Source organism: Gymnodraco acuticeps, unplaced genomic scaffold, assembly GCF_902827175.1.
Source record: "Gymnodraco acuticeps unplaced genomic scaffold, fGymAcu1.1, whole genome shotgun sequence".
Lineage (NCBI taxonomy): Eukaryota > Metazoa > Chordata > Actinopteri > Perciformes > Bathydraconidae > Gymnodraco > Gymnodraco acuticeps.
Genome location: NW_022990135.1, coordinates 2,565,249 through 2,590,076, shown reverse-complemented (window position 1 = coordinate 2,590,076; position 24,828 = coordinate 2,565,249). Strand labels below are relative to the sequence as shown.

Sequence of the window (24,828 nt, the reverse complement as noted above, 5' to 3'; positions counted from 1 at the left end):
CAAATGTTTAGGGGCAAAACATTGTATATTGAACTCCATTCAAACATAAAGCACAAAATGATATAAAACACAATTGATTCATTTGACTATATTTACTAGCTGCGCTTAGTAACACATCAATGTACATTTTTCAAGTTACACTTAAAAATTAAATAGATAAATATAGTATTATCGTACACAATATTACCCTGATTTCAGGTGTTGCAATATAATATTTTGAGAAAACAGTTAAAAAGGCAGTAATTGATGAGATAACACTTTGTTTTTAGGTAATCTGGAGGATTATGTTGCAATTTAATGCAAAATAATGTGTACCATTTTTAGCTCGCCGTGGATATAATGTATAGTACATCTAGTGTAGAAGTACGTAAATCCAGTAGCTATTTACACCTCAGCTATCATGAAAGTGGTGTTAACTTGTTGAGACTATCATCACTCCAGGTCACCTGAGGTTGCTGCTGGGTAATGTAGTTTCTTTTCCTTCCTGCGATGGAGGGAGCCCCTCCATTTCAGCCTTGGCTCAGTCTGTGTCATCTGATCTGGAAGCTGATCTGCAGCTGTGGATTATTAATGCCTCAGAACCTGAGATGGGGCCTGGATGAAGACCACAGATATTAATATTCAAATCTTACAAACGCATGTGTGTGAGCTCTCAGGTGCATCAGTGACGGGTGCAGAGGGAATTTAGGGGCACGTTCATTTGACGTTGGATCTCTCCTGGCTGTGCTGTCCTCAGACCTGCAGATAAACTGTCCTGATTAAAGTTTGATGAGCGGGGTCTAGTAACAAGACACGACACGTGAGTCAGTTTCTCACTGTAGCAGATTTCACTGAGTTGGAAAAACTCAGATTAAAGTGCACATTAAAAGACAAACTATCTACTTCCTTGAATTGTCTGTGGATTTTGGGCACTTAGCCATGTAGAGGCTTAAAATACACAATAACTTTAAACACTTTAACAACAAATAGCACAACCTAACTTAGTAGCAATGGTGAAAAAATAACTCAGATCTTTAATTGAAGTGAACATAGCAATACTGAAGTGTACAATTACTCTGTTACAAGGACAATCCTGCATTCCAGGTCTTACTTAAGTAAAAGTACAAACGTTCTGACGACAAATTATGCTTTTATGCTTTTTTCTTAATCTCTTTCATTTTTTGTAAAGCACTTTGAATTGCCTTGTGTTGAAAAGTGCTATATAAATAAACTTGCCTTGCCTTGAATATTAAAAATAAAAGTACTGTATATATTACTGTACTATGGTTATTGATGAATGAATGTTTTAAACAAAGTAACTATAAATGCAGTGGAGTAAAAAGTGCTTCCGAAATGTAGTGAAGTAGAAGTATAAAGTAGCATAACATGGAAATACTGAGATAAAATACCTTCAAATGATTCGTATTATACTGTAGTCCCATTCCACTACTGGTAGCAGAAGATGAGTTTGATTGGCTTCCTCATGCAATGATTATTCAACAGCCTAAACAATAGTTCCTCGTTAATTTAGTTGAACCTGCACTTCTCTCTTTGGGAGGAGGGGGGGTGGGGGGGTGATTTTCACAGAGGCGCTTCAGTAGTTGCAGCACGGCATGCAGAGAGACGGCAGTTTGATCTGTTCAGCCCGTGGGACTCAGGGATGATCCTGCAACAGGTCAGATTCTAATCAATAATGCTTATTGCTTGTGTTTTGGGACTGGGTTAGGGTCCATGTACATGCAGTAATAGTTGGACCTTTATTAGGTGTGGATGTTTCAGTAAAAAAGTTCTTTTAAATAATATAACAGATGTTCAAGTTGTCCAACAACAGCAAACAGACAGATTGGATCTTCCCGTTACATGATATACCGTCAGCATTTGTCTATTACTGTATTTTCTATATAAACAGACTATTTAGGTGTGAAAGAGCAGCTGGCGGATCAACTTCTTTTCTGGAGTCTATTCTCTATCTAAAATGACTTATCTTTGTCTATGTGATGTGTTTTTCTGAACTATATTTGAAGTTACTGAGACAGTACAATCTTAGCCAACCATATAGCATTACTGCAGGCTGAGGAATAGTGTCTATGCTAAAACGAAATAGTTTACAGCCCAAATGATATACACTGTCTGATGTTTTGAGCATGACCCAGTTAGTCGTGTCATAAAGTGAAGGGAATGCTGAAACTATGACAGGGATTTGGGAAGATTAGTTGGCTTAGTGACCCGACACACAGAACAAAAAGTGCAGGACAGCAGAGAGAACATTCAGCGCAGCTTAGTGGGAGATAATGATGAGGCTGATGGTGCATCTAATGCAGCTACACCCACCTTCTATACACAGCTCACATATTCCTGCTTTATCATTTCATGAAGATAAAAGATATACCGCATGTGGACCTGCATAGAACTGTCCAAGCAACATTTGCCATAATGTGCCTGTCATTTCAGTATTTACTAGACTTTTCTGGCAGATCTATGCCTTTAATCGCTTTGTCATTGAATTGACATTACTGATGATTAATCATCAAAATGTGTGTTACTATTTTGTAAAAGCATGAAAGGCTTACTGTACAATAACATTTACATATTTCCTTTAGATGGCAGAAGTGTGAGACAACAACAAATGGATTCCACAGAGAGCGTCCTCCGTAAGTCTTTTCTCTTGCACTGGGATTTCCATGTCTAATTGGTAAAACATGGCCAACCTAGACTTCTATCACAGATGGGGATGTTTATAGTAGATTTTGATACATAGAGCATCTTCAATGACTACATCTAACCTTCTCTTTCTAGGCATCCAGGGGGATGACAACCTCCAGTCCATGCTGGTGGGGACGATAATGAGGAAAATCAAATCTCGTACCTGGAAGAAGCAGCGCTACTTCAAACTGCAGGACGACTTCATGACCATCTGGTACAAGTCCAAGAAGGCTGGCAACACACACTCCACATGTAAGAACACGTGATTTCCTGACCACCTCGATGTCAAGGAGTCATTCACAAAAGTTGATTAGTTTTATCTAACCATTGTCATCGTGCCCAGTTTCAGTGAGCGATTTGGAGGCAATACGAGAGGGTCACCAGTCAGAGGTGCTCCTCAGCATCGCCGATGAGTTCCCAGCTGACCGATGCTTCACGCTGGTCTTCCGCGGGCGCAGGGGCAACCTGGACCTGGTGGCTGAGTCCTCAGAGGAAGCACAGTCCTGGGTCAGAGGCATGAGGAAGCTGATTGAGAACCTTGAGAACATGGGGGAGCGGGAGAAACTTGACCAGTATCTTTCACTCTGTGATTTCAATCAAATGTCATTCAAAGTGTTAGCTACACTGGTATCCAGTGTAGATAGTTGTGTACTGATAAAACTAGTAACGACAATGTACTGTACTGTAATACTTTTAAAATATACACTGCGGAGTGTCCCTGAACAGTGAACAGTCCTTTTGTCAGTCCTTATTGAGGATCTCCCTACCACTGTTGAATGTGACACTTTCCTTAAGTGGTGTACCCAGATGGATTGGTGACTGGTTCAAGAAGGCAGACAAGAACAACGATGGCAGGATGAACTTCAAGGAAGTGCAAGATTTACTGAAGATGATGAATGTGGACATGAACGAGCAGCATGCTCATCGTCTCTTCACAGTAAGAGCTTTTGAGCTGAAAACTATGGACATAATGTGATTTAAGTATTCGACTAAGAGTGTTTGTTAGGTCCTGAAGACCTCCTGGCTTTTGTTGCATCCATCCATAGTTTTTCTCTCTTCTCTCAGACGGCCGATAAGTCCCAGACGGGGACACTGGAGGATGACGAGTTTGTGCTTTTCTACAAGATGTTGACCCAGCGAGACGATGTGCTGAGGGTTTTCCAGGAGTTCTCCTTTGATGGCCAGAAATTATCCAAAAGAGACTTGGAGGACTTTCTGAGAGATGAGCAGCTGGAAGGGGGCGACATCCAGCTGCACGCCAAGCAGCTCATTGAGTGCTACGAGCCCTCTGACACAGGTGCAGTTCTTGTATTTGCTGCCATGTTGGACAGGTCTCCCTTGAAAAAGAGATCGATGATCTCAATGGGACCACCTGGTTAAATAAAGGTTTAATATTAAAAATAAAGTTTGCACACTGTAGATGATATGAGACCATAGATAATCGAGATTATTGTGAAGTCCTACCCTGTGTGGCTAGGTATTGGTTTACACTTTGGGAGCCATCTTGATATCCGAAGTTTCTGTGTTTCCAGCCAAGCTGCTGAATGCCATGACGTTTGACGGTTTCTTGATGTACCTCGGCTCAGTTGAGGGCTCCATCTTCAACCCACAGTGGCTGGGCATCTTCCAGGACATGAGCCAGCCGCTGTGCCATTACTTCATCTCCTCCTCGCACAACACCTACCTGATGGAGGACCAGCTCCGAGGGCAGAGCAGTGTGGAGGGATACATCAGGTACTGAGTTCACTGAGATCAGGCTGCTAGAAATGTCTTTTTGGGGTTAAATCGACCAAAGCAAATGCCTACTAACACCAATATTGGATTGCGTTTGCTGCTCAGGGCTCTGAGTCGTGGCTGTCGGTGTGTGGAGGTGGACTGCTGGGATGGTGCCAACGGAGAGCCCATCGTCTATCATGGACACACGTTTACCTCCAAGATACTCTTCAAGGATGTGGTCACCGCAGTCGGCAACTATGCCTTCAAGGTAGCATTAGCTGTTTTTCGCCACAATATAAATGAATTCATCTTTAAACGAATCTCAATTGCACAATTTTCTACCTCACAGTTTAAATGGAGAGATAAACACATTGCTCCAAATTATTCTTTTTAAGTTGCACAGTTTATAACCCGCTAGAATTGCTATTGTTTTATGCTTTAATTGTCAAGATAAGCTGTATCAACAAATCGCTCAGCTTCTCATTGTACATTAATGAGAGTGAAAACAATGATACCATCATCTGAAAGCCCTATAAAGTCAGCTAGCCAGGGATCTGCCACACAGTGCCAGCATCGTGCTGCCAGGGTTACATGCACGACAGAACCTGTTGTGTATGAGCATCCGTCCACAGCTGAATATTTTGACCCCTTGTCCATCCATCTGCTGTCTTTCTCCCACCAAGTCATAACCCACAGGTGTATGGCAGCGGGCGTATTAGCTTTCCCCCATGATAATGCTCTCCAGTGTTCAATTACAAACTCACAGCCTCCACCTCTCCGCCACCCAGGCATCGGAATATCCAGTCATCCTGTCAATCGAGAACCACTGCGGTGTTGAGCAACAGAGAGTCATGGCCCAACACCTCAACCACATCCTTGGGGACAAGCTGCTGAAAAGCACACTAGACGCCAAGGCCCCCAGCAGGCTGCCGTCTCCTGAGGTGAGCAGTGCAGTGTCTTATCAACCCACTTAGTGTGTAAGAAAACACTCTGTCCTTTAGTAAACTTGCAGGTAGGACTTTAAAGCACTACACTGGTTCTGTGACCATCTTAATCGATATATATATTGATCCAATATCATTGATGGAAAGTGAAAACATCGATACATGTCACCGCACCGCGCTGAATGAATGCTTTCAACCTATTTATCTCAATACCGGAGCTAATCCAAAATAGCATCCCTATGTTCATTTCAACAGCTTGACCCATTGTACTGTATTTGTGTCAAGGTGCTACTCAAATGAGTTACCAGTTATCAAGTGTCGATGCAAAGCAGTTCCTGGATGGTTGTGTTCTGCTGTCCATTGATTTTGACCAGTGATTAAGTGACTTCAGTTACAAGATAAAGTTAATCCTGCAGCCTGGCAGTAATTCAAAGCAGACTAGCACCAAGCAAAACATAGTGTGGTGTTAACAGTGGGTACTCCGCCTGGTAGGAGCTCGGGGCACCTTCACTTTTCCCCCTAAAGCCTGTCAGAGACACCCCTGCCATACAATATGATGTGTCTACATGCAACAGTGGCACCTTGAATTATTCATTACCACAATACTTTCCCCCTAGGAACCACTCCCTCAAAAAGACCATTAGCCAACTATTATCCAAGCATTATTTTGAATTATCTGAAAAGTAGACTGGACGTGAGTGTTGACCGCAGGGTTTATTTGAACTTCCTGTCAGGATCTGAAGGGGAAGATCCTGCTGAAGGCGAAGAAAATCGGTGGTCTGGAGGAGAGTTTCAACGAGTTGGCGGAAGACTCTCAGACTGGAGAGCTCAGTGATGAAGACGAGGTGGCTGACATTGAAGAAGAGAACCAGCACAGAGAGAGTGTCCGTCGCACGGTTAAGGTATGTCAAAAATATTGGGGGTTTATGAGCTTCATACAATTTAGCCTATCGGGACAAAAGCCTAGCCATTCGTTTTTAGAAATCTGGTCGCCCAGCGAAAAGGATTGCATAAACTCCTGTCGTCCCTCATGAAAAATAGAGGAGGTTAAGGTCAGGGAGCAGACATTGGGTGTTAGATAAGCTGATCTGTTTACACTGTGATGGCAGAGGAAGACAGAGGCAGGCAAGACAGGAAAGAAAGAGCTTCAACACTGTCAACCACTCGTGACACTGGTGTCTTTTACCCAAGCCATGTACATCTGAACTTAATCAAAATCACTTAAACCAAATGATATAAACATCTGTCGAGACATATATCCGTTCAGTTTCATGTGGAGTAGTTTGACAGTATAGGTGTAAAGGGGGTCAATGAGAAAAAGGACAGGAGTGCCATGCCAGTCTGTCCCTAACTAGGTGAAGGTTGTACAGTCTCCTCTAACACGGGATATTTGATACTCTGAATGGCATTTATCACAGTCAGTAATCACCTGTGTTGGTAAATGCTGAGGTATAGAGTCTCTAAGTAGGGATAGAATGTAAATCCAACTTTAATTGGGAGATTTAAATTAAAGAGTTCCTAAAATACTTTTAATCAATTACATTTTAGTCAACTTGGGCCAATCGTATGTCAGATATATGGGACCAATTCATGTCAAGTCATATATCCCGTTACAAGTGTCACTTCCTGTTGCTATTGACTCAGGATGGCATCTGATTGGCATCCATAGTGGTCATTTAGTGTTTGCTCCATTGGCATGTCACATTTAAGCAATCTGGATGAGGTCCGTGCTATAGGACAGGTCTTTGTCCCTAAGTGTAAGTGTGTAAGGCTTTACAGGATAATGTTAAATGCCTATATATCATTAGCAAACTAATTGGCCAAAGGAATCATGGGGCACTTAAAGTCATGTTTATTTATTAGCATCTGAGAAGCATGAAACGCCACACTGGGACTCCTGTCAGCACTGTCACCAGAGGTGAGGCCCGGGGCGACTTTGGCCCCTGTTGCTGGTGTAGGTGTCTGCAGGGTGGCTGTCTGGTGGACGGGTGAAGGTGGAGCGGTGACACTGTGAAGTCTGGGCTAAACCTGCAGGATCAGTTTTCATGTGGAAGCAGGCAGGCTTGCAGGCAGGGGTGCTCTCACTGTCATGGTGCAGTTTGGGTCCACTGCCCCTCTGATCAGTCATGGAAGCTCCCCTGGCAGCACACCTGCTTTAGCTCTGGCATCGTGGGCGAGTATCACTTGCACAATTCAACAGGGGGTTGTCACAAGGTTCTGATGAGCTTCCATCCATGACAGGGTGCATCTCAAGGGTTGACCCTATTACATGGTTGTGAGTAAATTGACCTCGATGTGACTCTAATATGTAAATGACGAGGATGCCTTTTGGATCATTGGGTTCAGGGTTCATCCTAGGCAGCAGAACTGCAGAAGCTTCTTGGAGCTTTCATTATTCCTTTATTTTCTCTCTTCTTATCTTTACAGAAGTCAAAGCAGCGTCTCTCCAATGAGCTGTCAGACTGTGTGGTTTACTGCAAAAGTGTCCACTTCAGTAACTTCAAACACTCCCGCATCCACTCCAAGTTCTACGAGGTGGCCTCCTTCACTGAGTCCAAGGCCCGGAAACACTTGAGAGAGGCTGGTGAGTCAGGCATATTTCCGCTTTACACCTTGGAATGTAGGCCTATGATGTATACTGTATTTAGAAATAGATTTTTGATGTTTGTAATCTTCTGATATCTCCATTTTAGGGGCCGATTTTGTGCACCATAACTCACGGCAGCTGACCAGGGTTTATCCCAGTGGCTTCAGAACTGACTCCTCCAATTTCAACCCTCAGGAAATGTGGAATGTTGGGTGCCAAATTGGTGAATACAACTGAAAAATGGTTGACCCATAAAGCCCCCTTTCTTAACTTAAATGGGGAAACCAGAAAAGTGCATTTTTTTCCTTTTCATACAGTTGCGTTGAACTTCCAGACTGCCGGGGAGGGGATGGATTTGAATGACGGACTGTTTCGTCAGAATAACAGCTGCGGCTACGTCCTAAAGCCCAGATTCATGAGAGAGGCAGAGAAATTTGACCCTGAGACACCTCACGAACGGGAAGGCTACCAGCCTGTCGTCCTAACCATACAGGTACACAACATCGGGAAATAAATAAAGGTGTTTCCCTGCAGTTTTCCAATCGTTGCTTTATATAAGTCATTGTATGGATGTGTTTAAGGTGATCAGTGGTCAGCAGCTGCCCAAAGTCAATATAAAGGAGGGTTCCATCGTGGATCCTCTGGTCAGAGTGGAGATCCACGGTGTTCCCATGGACCAGGCCAAGCAGGAGACCAGATACATCGATAACAACGGTACAGGAGAGGAATGAATGGATGAATGGAGAGGATGTATAACTTTAAAATGCTGTGGATGCTGACATGGAAGGGATTTCTCCTTTTCTGCAGGGTTTAATCCTGTGTGGTATGACACTCTGTGCTTCACCATCCACACTCCTGAGCTGGCCATGGTGCGCTTTGTAGTGGAAGACTATGACAAGACATCCAGAAATGACTTTGTGGGCCAGTATACACTCCCTCTGATCTGCATGCAGCAAGGTAAGGATGCTTCTACAGCTTCTAGCAGACTTACTTGTACTAACAATACATTCGAATAACAATATATCAAGAAAGCTTATTCTCTTTATCTTCTGGCTTTTCTTTGTGTTCCCAGGTTATCGTCACATTCACCTTTTGTCCAGAGATGGAACCAGTATTCCCCCCTCCTCCTTATTCGTACACGTCAGGGTCACAGAACTGGAGTAAACCTTCTACTCTTTCATAGAGCAAGGGTAATAAAATAACATATTATTTAGTTATTAGAGTCATTCCTTCCCGTATAACACACCCATAGCTCTTCAAACAGTATTTCATATTATTATAGTTATTATTTGATGTGAATAAATACTACGCCGCCAAATATTTAGTGGTTCTTCTGCAGCAGATGTATATATGTTTTTCTGCTTCATTCACTATAGTTTGTGTCACTTTTTCCTGTGATTCACTTGGAATTTGCTAATCATGCTCGATGTCTGTAGCACAAAGATTTGATGTGTTATAGAGAAGAAAGTGCCACCAATATGTTAAGATCAGGATTTATATTTCCTCTCAGTATTTTCTCTTACGAACAGCACTTCTGTGTGACCTCACAGTCTCATGCAAAGCTTGAAATGCAATTGTCTTCCAAACAAATTGTCTTCTTGTTAGAGAAAAACAAGACATTTTAATTCTTATTCTGTTAAAAAAATCGAGGTCCAAATGGTCAAATCTATAGATTTCGACACGTTCTATTAGGAAACAAGTAAGCAAAGATTGAACAAAACCACCTTCTCCAACTATAGGAGGGACAAAGAATATCTTGTAGGCTGATACTAAAATATATATATTAAATAGATGTCTCTGAAAAAGCACGTACAAATATTTTGAGCAAACATCAAGTAACCTCTTTGGATTATTAGGTATTTAAATATGCAATATAGCGGGCATTATTTGAAAAATCTAGTATAGTACCTTAAATGTACCCTCATGTATCTCTTATAAACATCATTATACATCTCGAGCTACAGTGACAGGCTGAATCTGAATGTACTTAGTCTTGTGTAATCTGATGTTATCTTTGTAGTATGTATATATATGTATCTATACTTCCCATTTGTGTAAATGTGTTTTTGATATGTCTATTTTTGTATACATGGAAACATTCATATGCTCTGTACAGAATAGCACATGGAAGTGTTTATTTGCTTGTTTTGTTTTTATTATAAAAGACGTCATTTTTGTCACTGCCTGCAAATAAATATGATTTTCATTTAATAATGTAAACATTTTATTCTTTATATATTAAAGTTACTGCCAGTAGGACAGCAAAACCATATAGCAATTAAAAGCATGCGGAACTTTCGCTCTGCATCGTTTTCCATCGACTGACTAAACCGGAACACCAGTTACGTTTGTCATGTCAACAATGAAGTTACCGCGAGAATAAACACGCATTTCCGGATTTGACTTTCAGAATAAAACTTATTCAGACAATAATGCCGTATGTACAGGTGTTTTAAATACAAAACCCAATAACAACACTAAATTGGTAGAATATTTTAAAAGTAAATTGCAAAGTACTTTTCTCACAAATGTAATATTACTCAGAATAACATGTGCGTTTTTAATATGATTTTAAATAAATGTACTTCCGGTAGTAGTGTCGCTAACTTGACGACGTCACACGCTGTCGACACGGGGAGCTGCATCACAGTGTATTGTGTGTACAGCTGAGATTAATGTAAAATTCTCCAGGTTTACATATATATTAAAATGGTGGGGAAAATCAAACATGTCCGGCAGAAGCTCCACCAGGAGGCCGTGAAGCTGCACCCACAGTCCGTGTTATCACCGCCGAGTCTGGCGGTAGAGAGACCCGCTGCTGCTGCTGCGGAGCCACACAAAACAAGTACTACACTGCTGGGGAATAACAAGAACAACGCCAGACAGGTCTGTTGTGAGAACTACTCGACAAATACGTAAAATAATAGATGTTGTCAACATGTTTTAGCCCAGCAAATAGTAAAACCGTGAGAAAAACACGTCTTTGTTATGAATGGATTTCTTGGTTCCATTATCGGACAATTATGTTAATAGGTTAGCTTTATTTTTAAATGCTCTTCATTTTAAAGCAATTAAGGTAAATCAAATGTAATTCAAAAACAAACAAAATATGTAATGAAAACAACAGACCCCTATGTAAGGATTTGAATCAGGACTATGATGCTGAGATGAAGCATTCAGTGACTCAGAATCATAATTCCTTAATTCGTCCCACAGAGGGGACAACTACATTGTTACAACTAAAGATAAAGGCATGCACATACAAACAAACAAAATAGCTCAGATTGTCTTACAGAATCCTGTTAAAGTATTCAAATTGTCTAAGTAAGGAGGCAGCCAGTAATAATCATAATAATAATTATACTCATTGTTATGACCCGGCTCAAAAGGCCACAACAAAGAGGAGACACACCATGTCGATGGTTAACTAAAGATGTTTATTTAGGACAAATCAAAACCAGTAAAGTATGAGGTGTGGATGTCAGTGGTATCAGTAATGTCAGTGCAGGGTGAGGATTGTATGGACATGTATGTGTGTGAGAGTGTTGAAGTGCACAAAGTAAAGCAACTGAAGAAACTCCTAATATACTCGACAAAACCGGTGTGCCTGCAGGGAGAAGCAGAGAGAGCACAGAGAGGAGCAGAGAGGCGTTAAATAGCTGCAGGGCACCAGACCCAGGCGCCCTGAGTTACTGCAATCAATGCAATCACCACAGCACAGACAGGACAGCCACCTCCTCTCTACTGATGAACCCACAGGGGCATCACAGCCCCCCCCTTAAGACGGGGCCCCAAAGGGATCCACGACAACCCAATATCCTCCTTCTTAACTCCAGCTTTTTTACTTTCCTTCTTAGGACTGGAGGACGCTCCTCCTCCGCCGCTGTCTTTGAACTCTTGCCTTGCAATTTCGTACTGCTTCTTCGCCTCCACTGCCTTTTATGTCCCACTCCTCCTTGGGTTGGCTGGCGTTGAGCCACAGCATGTAGGCGCTCATCGGCCTCTTGGGCGCTTCGGCCTCCTCTTCTTCGGCCTCCTCTTCTTCGGCCTCCTCTTCTTCGCTTTGCAGGGTTTCCTCTCTTTCTTCTCCTTCACCACTTTGACTGTCTTCTCCTTCTTCTTTGTCTCGATCTCAAAGTCAAAGGACCGTGCTGGACCACTTTTTCCAGACTCCGAAACAGGTAGGTCAGTAGACATCCTACGGCTCTGCGCACGCGTAACAGTATAAACTGGAGACACACTTGGAAATGGCAAACCGCTCTCATCTGGCTCTACAGATGCCAACGGCCCCGAAACCACCACAGGCGGTGGCACACCCGCCCACACAGCACTACCAGCTAGATCGTTGCCCAAAATCATCTGTACCCCATCAAGTGGCAACGCGGGATGCACGCCGATAGACACAACTCTCCGTACCAGCTCACAATCCAGCACTACTGTATGACGTCGCACAGGAATCAAGCCCATCTCCATGCCCCTCATCAGTACAAAACCCCAGTCTCTGACGAAAAAGTCAACACTGACTCAACAATAAATGAGTATCTAGCTGCTGTGTCACGCAACACCTTAATCGGAACATACTTGTCACTACCGACCATTGATACAACGGCTTCCGTTATGAACGGCTCAAAAACAGAACCCACATCCAAGTCGTCACAAACCAGCTTCTTAACAGGCACCATGCCCGATCTTACACCCTGCGGCTTTTTAACCAAAACGGCAGAACAACACATGGCTGGAGCATGTGATGAAGAACGAGGCTTCCCCTCAGGTTCCAGCAACGGACACTGCTCCTTCCAATGACCCTCTTCTCGGCAATAATGACATTAGCCCACTCTGGTGCCCTCGGATCGCCCCGGACCTGCAAATCCATTATGGGAGGAGTCTGGTGAGAACTTTGCACCACCGCGGGAATAGCCACCATCTTCTCCACGTCTCCAATCACCCCTAGACCACTTTTTCTCTGTAAAACTGCCCTTATGTGTCAACACAAAATCATCCGCTAATTCAGCAGCTCTAAGCGCGGTGGAAGGTTTCTGCTCATTTACATAAGTGGCCACACGCTGAGGGATAACATCTTTAAATTGTTCTAATACAATGAGTTCACAAAGACCGTCAAAACTGGCAACCTTTGCTGCCGCGCACCACCGCTGAAAATGAGAAGTCAAATCACGGATAAACTCCACATGTGTCTGCTTATCCCCCTTGACCCAACTTCTGACGATACGCTTCAGGAACCAGTTCGTATGATTTTAACACTGCTGATTTTACTCTGGCATAGTCCAAAGCATGTTCACCACAAACAGCTGAATAGGTCTCCTGTGCTCGCCCAGTGAGTACACACTGAAGTAACAGCACTCTGTCCGAATCTGACCAGTTTCTTGCCTCTGCTATGCGTTCAAATAGAGTAAAAAAAATGTCAGGGTCACGCTCATTAAACTTTGGCACTAACCGCAAGTAAGAAATAATATCGCCACTACCCGATGCCGACCTATCAGAACCATCCTCCACCAGAGAAAGCTTGCCCTCTCCAATCAGCCGTAATCTAGCATATTCCACCTCACATTTAATCTTTTCCACCTCCAGCACCTTCTCCACCTCTAAACGCTTCTCTACCTCCTGCTGCTGACCCCTCAACTCCAACTGCAACTTCTCCTGCTCCAACCTCAACTTTTCCTGCTCCAACCTCAACTTCTCCTACTCCAAGCTCAACCTCTCCTGCTCCAAGCTCAACTTCTCCTGCTCCAACCTCAACCTCTCCTGCTCCAAGCTCAACTTCTCCTGATCCAAGCTCAACCTCTCCTGCTCCAACCTCAACTTCTCCTGATCCAACCTCAACCTCTCCTGCCCCAACCTCAACCTCTCCTGCTCCAACCTCAACCTCTCCTGCTCCAACCTCAACTTCTCCTGATCCAACCTCAACTTCTCCTGCTCCAACCTCAACTTCTCCTGCTCCAACCTCAACTTCTCCTGCTCCAACCTCAACTTCTCCTGATCCAACCTCAACTTCTCCTGATCCAACCTCAACTTCTCCTGCTCCAACCTCTCCTGATCCAACCTCAACTTCTCCTGCTCCAAGCTCAACCTCTCCTGATCCAACCTCAACTTCTCCTGCTCCAACCTCAACTTCTCCTGCTCCAACCTCAACCTCTCCTGCTCCAACCTCAACTTCTCCTGATCCAACCTCAACCTCTCCTGCTCCAACCTCAACTTCTCCTGCTCCAACCTCAACTTCTCCTGCTCCAACCTCAACTTCTCCTGATCCAACCTCAACTTCTCCTGATCCAACCTCAACTTCTCCTGCTCCAACCTCTCCTGATCCAACCTCAACTTCTCCTGCTCCAAGCTCAACCTCTCCTGATCCAACCTCAACTTCTCCTGCTCCAACCTCAACCTCTCCTGCTCCAACCTCAACTTCTCCTGTAGTGCTGGGGGGGAAACGATTATTTTGAAAACGATTAATCGGGCGATTATTTGAACGATTAGTCGACTAATCTAACGATTATTTTTCTGTTGTTCAATTCATAAAAAACGTAATGTAAAAAAAACGTAATGTAAAAAAAAAATTTGTCACGATACTGTGTCTCAGGGAATCTTAATATTTAAGAACCTATTAATGTATATACCAGATTAACGGAAATAATCTCAGCTAATTGACGATACAAACCATGTTTACCAAAACAAAACACAAGTCTCATAAGAAGCATCTAAATGACCCCTGAGCGAAAAATGCTAACGGACATTGGCACAGAACTCAAGATAACAGTACCCTTATTACTTATCGTAGCTGCACATACAATATATCCGATTAAAGCTGAGACTCCACAGATTATGTAGGTATATAGTATCATCACTGAGTGATCCGGACTCGCGACAGGGGAAGCAAATACAGTCATCACAACACGTACCTTCACAGAGCTTCTAGGGAGATCGTCTCACCACCGTAGCTGTCAATCTGATCAAAAGACGTGTTCAATGGCATTAAAATGAAAAAACGCGGCTGAATCGGTTAATCCATAGGTTTTTAACGTCTATGTATAAAAAAATGATTGAATTTATAATCCATAATTCCATTTTTATGAAAAATCGGAGAGCAAATGCTAGCTGCTAATGGTAGCCACCACAGCTAGCTGCTGCTTCTGCTAGGCTATGCAGCAGTCTCAGTGAGATATAAATATCTTTGCGTTTTGGACTAACTTTAAAATATTCCCATGCTTTTGAAGACCTAGGGCGAGATGTTTTCGTTTGGGGGCTTCGTGCGCAATCCTGTGAGGAGGAGGTGGTAGCCGTTTCAGTCTCCATTGTGTTTGAAGTGCGATTGCGAACTGCTTGTTGCTTTGGGTGACCCACGTGTGTGTAGCGACGCGTCGACGCGGAAATATGTTGTCGACGATATTTTGAAGTCGACGCGTCGCTACAGCACTATTCTCCTGCTCCAACCTCTCCTGCTCCAACCTCAACTTCTCCTGCTCCAAGCTCAACTTCTCCTGCTCCAACCTCAACTTCTCCTGCTCCAAGCTCAACCTCTCCTGCTCCAAGCTCAACTTCTCCTGCTCCAAGCTCAACCTCTCCTGATCCAACCTCAACTTCTCCTGCTCCAACCTCAACTTATCCTGCTCCAACCTCTCCTGATCCAACCTAAACCTCTCCTGATCCAACATAAACCTCTCCTGCTCCAACCTCAACCTCTCCTGCTCCAACCTCAACTTCTCCTGATCCAACCTCAACTTCTCCTGCTCCAACCTCAACTTATCCTGCTCCAACCTCTCCTGATCCAACCTCAACTTCTCCTGCTCCAACCTCAACTTCTCCTGCTCCAACCTCTCCTGCTCCAACCTCAACCTCTCCTGCTCCAACCTCAACTTCTCCTGATCCAACCTCAACCTCTCCTGCTCCAACCTCAACCTCTCCTGCTCCAACCTCAACCTCTCCTGCTCCAACCTCAACCTCTCCTGCTCCAACCTCAACTTCTCCTGATTGAACTGCATGGCCAAAAGCTCCTTTTGCTGCTCGAAGTCAAACCAGCTGTCTGAACCACTACCGGCCCGACCCCTGCCGCACCAGACTCACTCTTCTGCAACACCCCCTGCTCAAACAAAGATGACACGATGACAGCTCATGTTTCCGCTTGCTCCCCACAACAGCAATTTCATAATGCTCTGCTATTTCGACCAACTGCGCCTTCTGGCAATCATCTAAGAAAGACACTGAGGGCGCATCCACAAACGCCGACAAAGAAGCCATAATATATTGCCTATACCCAATCAGAAAGCAAAGTATTAAACTGTCAACACGCCTGTGCAAAAGACAAAACCCAACAGAGAATGTTCCCCCTAACTGCCTAACCAAAATCTTACTAAACTCACCTAGTCTTCATGTGGCTTGCGGCGGGTAATTACGCACTGGAACCCGGCGGAGTTATGGAGCGACCTGCACGCAGACAGCTGTCCGAAAACAGCTGACACTAACCACGTGGCCACTACACTATGAACAAAACAAAAACAGACGCAACCCAAGGGGAAACGCCACTTAAGCCTAGCGGGGAAATCCCTTTACAAAAGCGTAACAAGCAGCAACATCTTACCTTCTGATTGGCACACAAAACCTGACACCATGTCAAACACTAAAGCTTCCTGAAACCCAAAAAACATGATGTGTCCCCCAGTAGTGGCGCCAAGCCAGCACACAGCTGGACCACATCAACTAATCAGCTGCTCAAATGACACCATGTGCTCTGAGCATTACACAAACTTTTAACCAAATAACCCGGACGAGCCCCCATTTGTTATGACCTGGCTCAAAAGGCCACAACAAAGAAGAGACACACCATGTCGATGGTTAACAAAAGATGTTTATTTAGGACAAACGAATCAAATCAAAACCAGTAAAGTATGAGGTGTGGATGTCAGTGGTATCAGTAATGTAAGTGCAGGGTGTGGATTGTATGGACATGTATGTGTGTGAGAGTGTTGAAGTTAGTGATGGCGAGATGAAGCCTTATGAAGCTTTGAAGCTTTCCAACCAATTGGTTCGCAAAAGGCTTCATCTCAAAAGGCTTCATCTCATGAGGCTTCATCGTGGGCTTCATTTGAACACCAACCCCCTGTTGGTCAAAGTGTGTAAAACAGGCAGATTGGACATCTCAACAGTGTGCTCTATCTCATACCGAGTTCCCGATGAGTAAAGCCTTAGAATAACTCTAAACAACGAACATAAAATCCTTTTTTCATGTTAACAATATTGTTTTTATTCCAGTTGAATGATTGTGATTGAAAAGCCTAAGGAGGCTGGTAAACATTGCAAAGAGGGATTCCTTAATAATATTCATAAACTTAACCATGTTGTCAATCAATCAATCAATCAATCAATCAATGTTTATTTATATAGCCCAATATCACAAATGTTACATTTGTCTCAGTGGACTTCACAGTTTGTACAGAATATCAGTATGACAATACGACACCCTCTGTCCTTAGACCCTCACATCGTACAAGGAAACACTTCCGGAGAAAACCCACAGTTTAAAGGGAAACATGGGAGAAACCTCAGGGAGAGCAACAGAGGAGGGATCCCTCTCCCAGGACGGACAGACGTGCAATAGATGCCGTGTGTAAATTGAAAAGATAATACATTTGCAACATAGGTAGTCCAAATGTTTGGAAATGCATGTGTGTATAATAGGAAGATGAATCCACGAGGATATCCATCCAGGACTTATGATCCAACTACGATCCTGTAGTTGTAGCCGGAGAAAGGCTAAACCATATCAAAGAATACATTTGTTAACTACATTATCTCATTTAGCTGTAGCTTTTATAAACAACAAAAAAGACGTATTGTGCAGTCGTTGAACCAGGGACCCTGCGGTCATGAGTCAACTGCTTTCCAGCTGAGCCACAGCACACACACTAAATCTTCCTGAAAACAATGACACATATGTATTCCTGTATTTATTCAATTATTTGTTCATGTTTTTTTTCCTACATTTATTTATGCTTGCATCCATTTATACTTATGACATGTTCCGACCTCTATAAGTGAGGGTCTGAGCTCTTTTAATTCCATCGTGTCACCGGGCCCGGGTACAGGAGGGGTAATATGGTTCTTATTATACATCCATGGGTATTATGAGCGTTGTGGTTCAACGGTTCAACCGATCTGAATCGCTTCGTGAAGCAGTCACGTGGTATCGACAGGCAGCGAGGCTTCGTTTGTCATCGATGACGTCACTGGCCCAAAACGATACAAGCCTCGATACATGCTTCACAAAAAGCTTCGGGGAATACTCGACACACGCTCCGAAGCCTCGGCGCAATATGTAGTTGAAGTGCACAAAGTAAAGCAACTGAAGAAACTCCTAATATACTCAACAAAACCGGTGTGCCTGCAGGGAGAAGCAGAGAGAGCACAGAGAGGAGCAGAGAGGCTTTAAATAGCTGCAGGGCACCAGACCCAGGTGCCCTGAGTTACTGCAATCACCAATCACCAATCAGCACAGACAGGACAGCCACCTCCTCTCTACTGATGAACCCACAGGGGCATCACACTCATTGATTTATTTTGTGAACTTCCACAGGCCCTGGGACAGAGCTCCTTCCCCTCTGGGATCTTCTCCGGCACTCACATATCTCCAGAGGCCCTGGTACAGACTCTGAAGCTAGAAGAAGCTCCACATGTACCAGAACCAGCTCCAGCACCTGCCAAGACAGGTAAGACTTACAAAAGATAAGGAATGGATAAAAGAAAAAAGAACCTTGAGTGTGACAGGTCACCGTTACTCGCCAAGCGTAGCAGGAGTGAGATAAATACATCTGATTGGTGTGATCACACCACATTCTGAAGATGTGCTTACACTCTCTGGCCACTAGATGGTGGATCAGGCTTGTGATTGTCCGCCCGCTTCATCAGCACCACCCAGACTCTAGAAAATGTTTTTTGGGAGGTATTTTCTGTGTCACTTGGATCATCTCCTTCCAGCTCTGCAACAGAAACCTGTTTGGAGATGATCCAAAGGATGCAGAGCTGAGTCTGACGGAGGGAGGGGGGGGGGAGGATGGAGGTGGGCGTAGTAGCTACGCACGCCGTGCTGCATGAAGCCTCAGCAGACAACGGGCCCGCTGCTATTTATAGAGCAGCAGGGTGTAAATTTAGCTCATGCATGAAATCACGGTTTAGCTGCATCAGTGGAAGACTGAGGCTGCGGCTGTCTCTCTTTATTGATGGGACCAGGTTCAATGCAGAGAATGGACTATTAGGAAGTCCTTGAATGCATCACACTGAACATCATTTTCCCTAGTAATGATTCTATTTGCTCACACATTATTATTAATCCATATTTCGATAACATTACAATACATTTTGCAGCCTTAGATCGTGACGTGTCGATGCCTGGACCCATTAACCAATCATTAAAACAGAGCCGACAAGCTAGCCAATCAGAGCAGACTGGGCTCTGGTTTCAGACAGAGGGTGAAAAGAGGTGCTGCAGCACAGGCAGTATGAAAGCTTTTTGAACATTAAAGCACTAATTACAAATAGAAACCTGCGTATAAAAATGTGCATACCAGTGCATTCCTTAAGCATACACTTCTCTCTGAGGTGGTGTTAGAATATAAGATCAGTGTATCTGAGCCCCCTGACAAAGCGCTCGGTGTGCAGTCTTATTAGCGGTGTCGTATCACTAACGGACCCTTGAGGGAAATCCCCCTGCTCCTCTTTATTCTGAGGTCAGCTCCCTAAACACTCTCCTCTTCCTCTACCCTGCTTCTCAGGACCATTTCCTTCTCCTCTCCTCCATGTTCATCATCATTCCACCTTTCAACACGCCCATGTTTCTCCTCATTTCATTTGAACACCCGTCTGTTGTTTTTCCCCTCTTTGGTTCAAGGCCAATTATCCCGTAATGGAAGCAATGTTTACTACAGTGCTTATTAAATGACATTATACTCATATTAAATGCACAGAATACCATATACATTTTGAGTAAGATGCTACAGAAAACCCTTCAGATGGGTTTTTATCAGTTTTTATATCTATATTGGTGTTTATGCATGGGCTCCAGCTGTCATATTGTCAGTGTCCATCAGAGCATGAGGACATATAGGCGGACAGGAGGTTTGTGATTGGCTGAAACTCAAAAGTCATGACATTCACGCCTCATTGGGAAGCACTCTGCAGTCATATGTCTCTGTCAAACACCAGGATGGATTATTACTGCTGTGTTAGAACGCCAACAGCATTTAAGTCACAGTGATATTAAATTATATATTTTTTACATCAGATTTCTTCATTTCAATTTGGATTTAATTTCATAACAGTATAGTGAGATTAAGGGCACACTGAGAATATATAAAAATGTTTATTGTCATATTAATTACCTGCACCTTACTTGCACCATTATTTTTTTAGGGCACTAATTAATAATTAGTAAAAAAATAATGGTGCAAGTAAGGTGCAGGAATTAGAATAATATAAATGTAAGATTTAAAAATAAATACTGTAATACTTATTATCACTATTTAGTTCACATATAAATATATATATATATATTATTACACCTCGCCATATTTGATTCTACTGCACAGTATTTATTATCTAATCTTTTTTATGTTCCACTATATAGATTTTCCCTGCAACTTATGGCACGTCGTATTATTATCTTTACTTTGATTTGAAATGATGTTAAGTATTCTGTGTGTTGCATTGTTGGAAGAACCTGAGACCTTAGATTGGCATTGCCAAAACGACTCTGTTGCTCTCCCATTTAACTGAGTTTACAAGTGTCTTAAGAATATATGATGATTTAAAGAAAATATATATTTTTTAAAGAAAATTTTCTCCATCATCTCTAACTGCCCCACCTTCCATCTTCACAGTGTCTAAACACACCCTCTCTGCCCACCTTAGAGCTGTCAGTCCAGTATTGTGAGCAGGGTGTATGGGCAGTACAGTGGTGGGGGGGGGTGGATGTGGGTAATCACAGCTATCCATTTCATCTAACAGCGGGAAGACGATGCTCCCAGTGGGAACGGTGTGGTGGTAAAGCACCCCCACCCACTCACGGGAGATTAGATTTCTCCACCTCGACCCACATTGTAGTCAGCACTACAGATGCCTATCTTTGCCTGTTCTCTGACTGCAAACAGCAGCAGGAACAGGGGGGGGCAGATAAAGGCCTGCCAGGGTCTCCGGAGATAGCGGGCCTGTCTGAACACACAGCTGGAGAACATTTCCTCCAAGAATTCGTACCATAACCCAAACCCTAAATGTAGCTCATCAGAGGAACGTTCTGTATTCCTTCTTTTGGTCGAGCTGATTATTGGAGACATAGGTGAGCGCCGGTCTACTTTTTCCGATAACCTTTGCCACCGTAAACTAAATCTGAAGACACATTTGATGTCAGATTGACAGATAGCACGCATTTTCTGGTAAAAACCGCATCAGAAACAGTAAAAGAAAGGAAAAAAAGGAAACTCCATATTACTACGCGGTGAAATAAGGCAGATGCTAGGTGTTGAAGTCGGTCTAAATGGGATCAATAGTCCAGCGCAGAGCATTCCCATCAGACCCTGCTGCGCTCATTGAAATGACACGCGGCCTGTGAGCTGCCTCTGACCTCTGACCCCGATAGATGGATAGGAACACGGCCAGCCAACACATCACATGACTTCGTTAACATGGCATTCAATAAAGAGGAAAAGTAAAGCAACCAAAACAGATATTTGGTAAATAAAACCCAGATATATTTGATTAAGACGGTGGTGATTTGTATTCATTCTTTCAGAGACGTATAAGACATAATCAAATATTATAGACTGCTATTGATCAATCTATACATATATCGAACTCCAGATTGTGTAAAGAGATCACTCAGAAAGGGGGGGGGGGGGGGGGGGGGGGGCGAGGAGTGGCGGCTTTATTCCTCTCACCTTTGATTTATCTTTAACTCGTAAATTAATTTAATGATCAGGTTTACCCGATGCAGTGGGGTTTGGTGTGACCTGTCGTGTGTGTGTGTGTGTGTGTGTGTGTGTGTGTGTGTGTGTGTGTGTGTGTGTGTGTGTGTGTGTGTGTGTGTGTGTGTGTGTGTGTGTGTGTGTGTGTGTGTGTGTGTGTGTGTGTGTGTGTGTGTGTGTGTGTGTGTGTGTGTGTGTGTGTGTGTGTGTGTGTGTGTGTGTGTGTGTGTGTGTGTGTGTGTGTGTGTGTGTGTCACAGGCCAAGAAGACAAGAAACTCAAGACAAAGAAGGAGAAGATGAAGGAGAGGAGGGATCGATGGATGAACAGTGAGTTTCTATCTGCACTAATATGAATACACACATATTTAACAATGATATTTTATTGTCAGATCAAGGATTTCATTGATGTCTGTTGTTGGAGCCAGTTGAAGAATGAGTGACCTGATAGATGAGTGAGTTTGGGGATTTTTGCTCCATGTTTGGGTCAGTCTGTGTTTAGATTTTAATTCCTCACCGTGCCGCCATGTCCCATAATCACCATCAGGCCTGAAACCCAACCTTGTGCTGAGCCAATCAATTCCCGAGTAACACAACACGTATCCTGTTCTGGCGTCTAATTAGGTGCTAATGGCCGCGAGGCTCGATGCCGCTGAAACCCAAGGCTGACAGTTTTCAGGAATTAGAATAAAATTAGAAAGAAATCTGACCTTTTTTCAGATAATGGAGGGCAGAGTCTGATCAGAGTGCGTTCTGAAAGACTGATAGCCGTGTTGAGGCTTAAAGCTCCTGATTGGAAACGCACCTTTTTAGTGTTTTCGAACATGTTTTTCTTATTTCCATGTATTGTGAATGGAGTTGTATTGTGTGGCTCAGCATGTCCCTCTCTGCCTCCTCTCAGAGATCAGCTCCATCAAACTGGCGAAGGAGAAGCAGGCGTTGGAGGCCCGGCGGCAGGCCACGCCGGTGGTGGGGGACATGAGGCCGCTGGCCGACGCCCTGCCGGAGCTCTTTGAACTCATCGGGCCCTCCACCGCGGCCCCCGCAGCGCGCCGCAAGAGCCGGAAAAACAAAGTGTAAGTGCCAAGGTGACCTCTCTGGAAGGCACCCAGCGTGGTGCTCCGTAATTATCACATTTCTCCTGTCCTTGAGAAGAGAACCAGTCGCAGATACTGTCAGACGTTTAATCAACACATAGGATTTAGATTAAAGGACGCAGTGAGTGTTGAGTGCCTTGATCACACATCCTCCATGTGGATGGTGCGGAGGTGCCCACACGACTCACAGGCTCTATTTAGTAGCTGCCCACTGATCCTAATTCTAGGATGGGTAAAATAGAGACTACATTTCATTGTAACCGGTGCCAATATGTGTGACGTTATATTAAACTCTTCCATTTCCATCACTAGAAGTCTTGAGTTGAAATTGTTTTCTGTGTGTTTCCTCCAGGCCGGTGAAGAGGCCTGAGCCGACAGATTTCAGCCAGATGAAACAGTCACAGAAACGCCGATTCCTGTGAGCACATTTCCTCATCAATATTATTCACATGACATGTATCGGCCTCTCCTCCACACAGCTGAACGTGTGTGTGTGTGTGTGTGTGTGTGTCTTTTTAGGGAAACGGAGAGCAGCCGGTTCGACAGCGCGGTGAAGACGCTCTCCGCCAAGATGAACCCTCTGGCGGATATCGGGGAGCAGCTGAGGAAGAGGATGAGGCAGGAGGAAGAGCAGGGGCCCAGCTAACAGCAGCTCCTCCACAGACACTCATCTACAGATGCCCCCTTTCCCTGACTGAATCATGCTCCACACAGAGGTGAAGACGAAGTGTAGTATTTGCACTTCACTCCTCCTCTTCAGTAATAAACCGTTAACTCTGAGCTTCTGTGTGTTTTCTGCTACACTTCATTTGTATTGGCTCCCAGCATCATTTACAAATGTATGCTTTGTTTCTGTCCACCCACACACTCATCACTCTGATAGTGACTATAAGATCAGAGTGACTCATCAGTAATAATAACCATAGCAACTGCACTGATCTATGTAAATGTGCAGAACATCCACGTGTTGGGAGATGTGGGGGCATCTTTAATATTTAATAAAAACACCTCTGTATTTGACTTTTCACTTAATCATACGGTGCCATGAAAAAAATTCTCATGATGTTTTTCAAATTGTGTTTGAAATTTGTAATAGCTGAATCTCAAGTACTGTGAATGAGTACACCTGAGGTACTTGAGTAAATACATGTTATGCTAATACATGCTTCTACTCCACTATCATTTGGAAGGTAATGTTGTCGTTTTTAAATTACTTACAGTTTTTTAATTACAGATTATTACCTAATACAAATCCTCCGCCAACATGGCCTCCGTTGTTTACTAGTTGTTGCAAAGTGTCTTTTAGTACTTTAAAAGGTGCTATATAGATAACATGTAATAATGATATATCATTTTGCCACTTTCTTGAGAAGTTATTTAGACCAGGAGCAGCGGACGAAGCTTTAATCTGCTTATGTTTGGCTGAAAGTCCGTAACCAGCAGAGCAGGGGAAGACAAAAGCTTCAGCAACGATCACAAAAAGATACTCCAGTATATCTGCATGTAGAAGTATGTAAGTAGTATCCTAAAAAATGTGCTTTACTGTGATTGTTATACATACTGTGTAATTAAAAGTTGAATGTTTCCCTTGAAATGTAGTAGAAGTAACCGGAGTACATGTAAATAAAGCAGGCGTTTGTAAGTCATTCAATGTGATGAGTTCCAGTTTATCTTGTCTTCTTCACCATGCATGTTAGAAAATATGTAAGTGAGCAAAGAAAAGAGACAACGATGAGACTGATCAATACTCCGCGCAGCCATTAGGACTCATTAATAATGAACGAGCACAGTGTCAAATGAAAGTAATCAGAGATTGTTTTAATAAATTCCTCTGCAGATGTTTGACCTC

The 24,828-nt window shown here is 43.5% G+C and overlaps 2 protein-coding genes across 2 annotated transcripts; both read left to right on the top strand.

Annotated features, from left to right (window-relative positions):
- The first annotated feature begins 2,363 nt into the window (after nucleotides 1-2,363).
- On the top strand, nucleotides 2,364-10,140 carry LOC117546606 (1-phosphatidylinositol 4,5-bisphosphate phosphodiesterase delta-4-like). The gene is made up of 15 exons (XM_034216892.1): nucleotides 2,364-2,630; nucleotides 2,776-2,934; nucleotides 3,026-3,254; nucleotides 3,490-3,619; nucleotides 3,748-3,979; nucleotides 4,215-4,416; nucleotides 4,522-4,666; nucleotides 5,187-5,339; nucleotides 6,077-6,244; nucleotides 7,770-7,926; nucleotides 8,036-8,152; nucleotides 8,247-8,422; nucleotides 8,511-8,643; nucleotides 8,737-8,886; nucleotides 9,002-10,140. Exons 1-15 carry the CDS (start codon nucleotides 2,537-2,539, stop codon nucleotides 9,091-9,093), a joined length of 2,337 nt encoding a protein of 778 aa, XP_034072783.1. The 5' UTR covers nucleotides 2,364-2,536; the 3' UTR covers nucleotides 9,094-10,140.
- Nucleotides 10,141-10,539: 399 nt separating this feature from the next.
- Nucleotides 10,540-23,759, top strand: fam207a (family with sequence similarity 207 member A). Its single transcript, XM_034216960.1, has 6 exons — nucleotides 10,540-10,815; nucleotides 18,506-18,638; nucleotides 22,144-22,212; nucleotides 22,784-22,958; nucleotides 23,332-23,397; nucleotides 23,499-23,759. The coding sequence occupies exons 1-6, from the start codon at nucleotides 10,639-10,641 to the stop codon at nucleotides 23,623-23,625; spliced, it is 747 nt and encodes a 248-aa protein (XP_034072851.1). The 5' UTR covers nucleotides 10,540-10,638; the 3' UTR covers nucleotides 23,626-23,759.
- The last annotated feature ends 1,069 nt before the right edge of the window (nucleotides 23,760-24,828 follow it).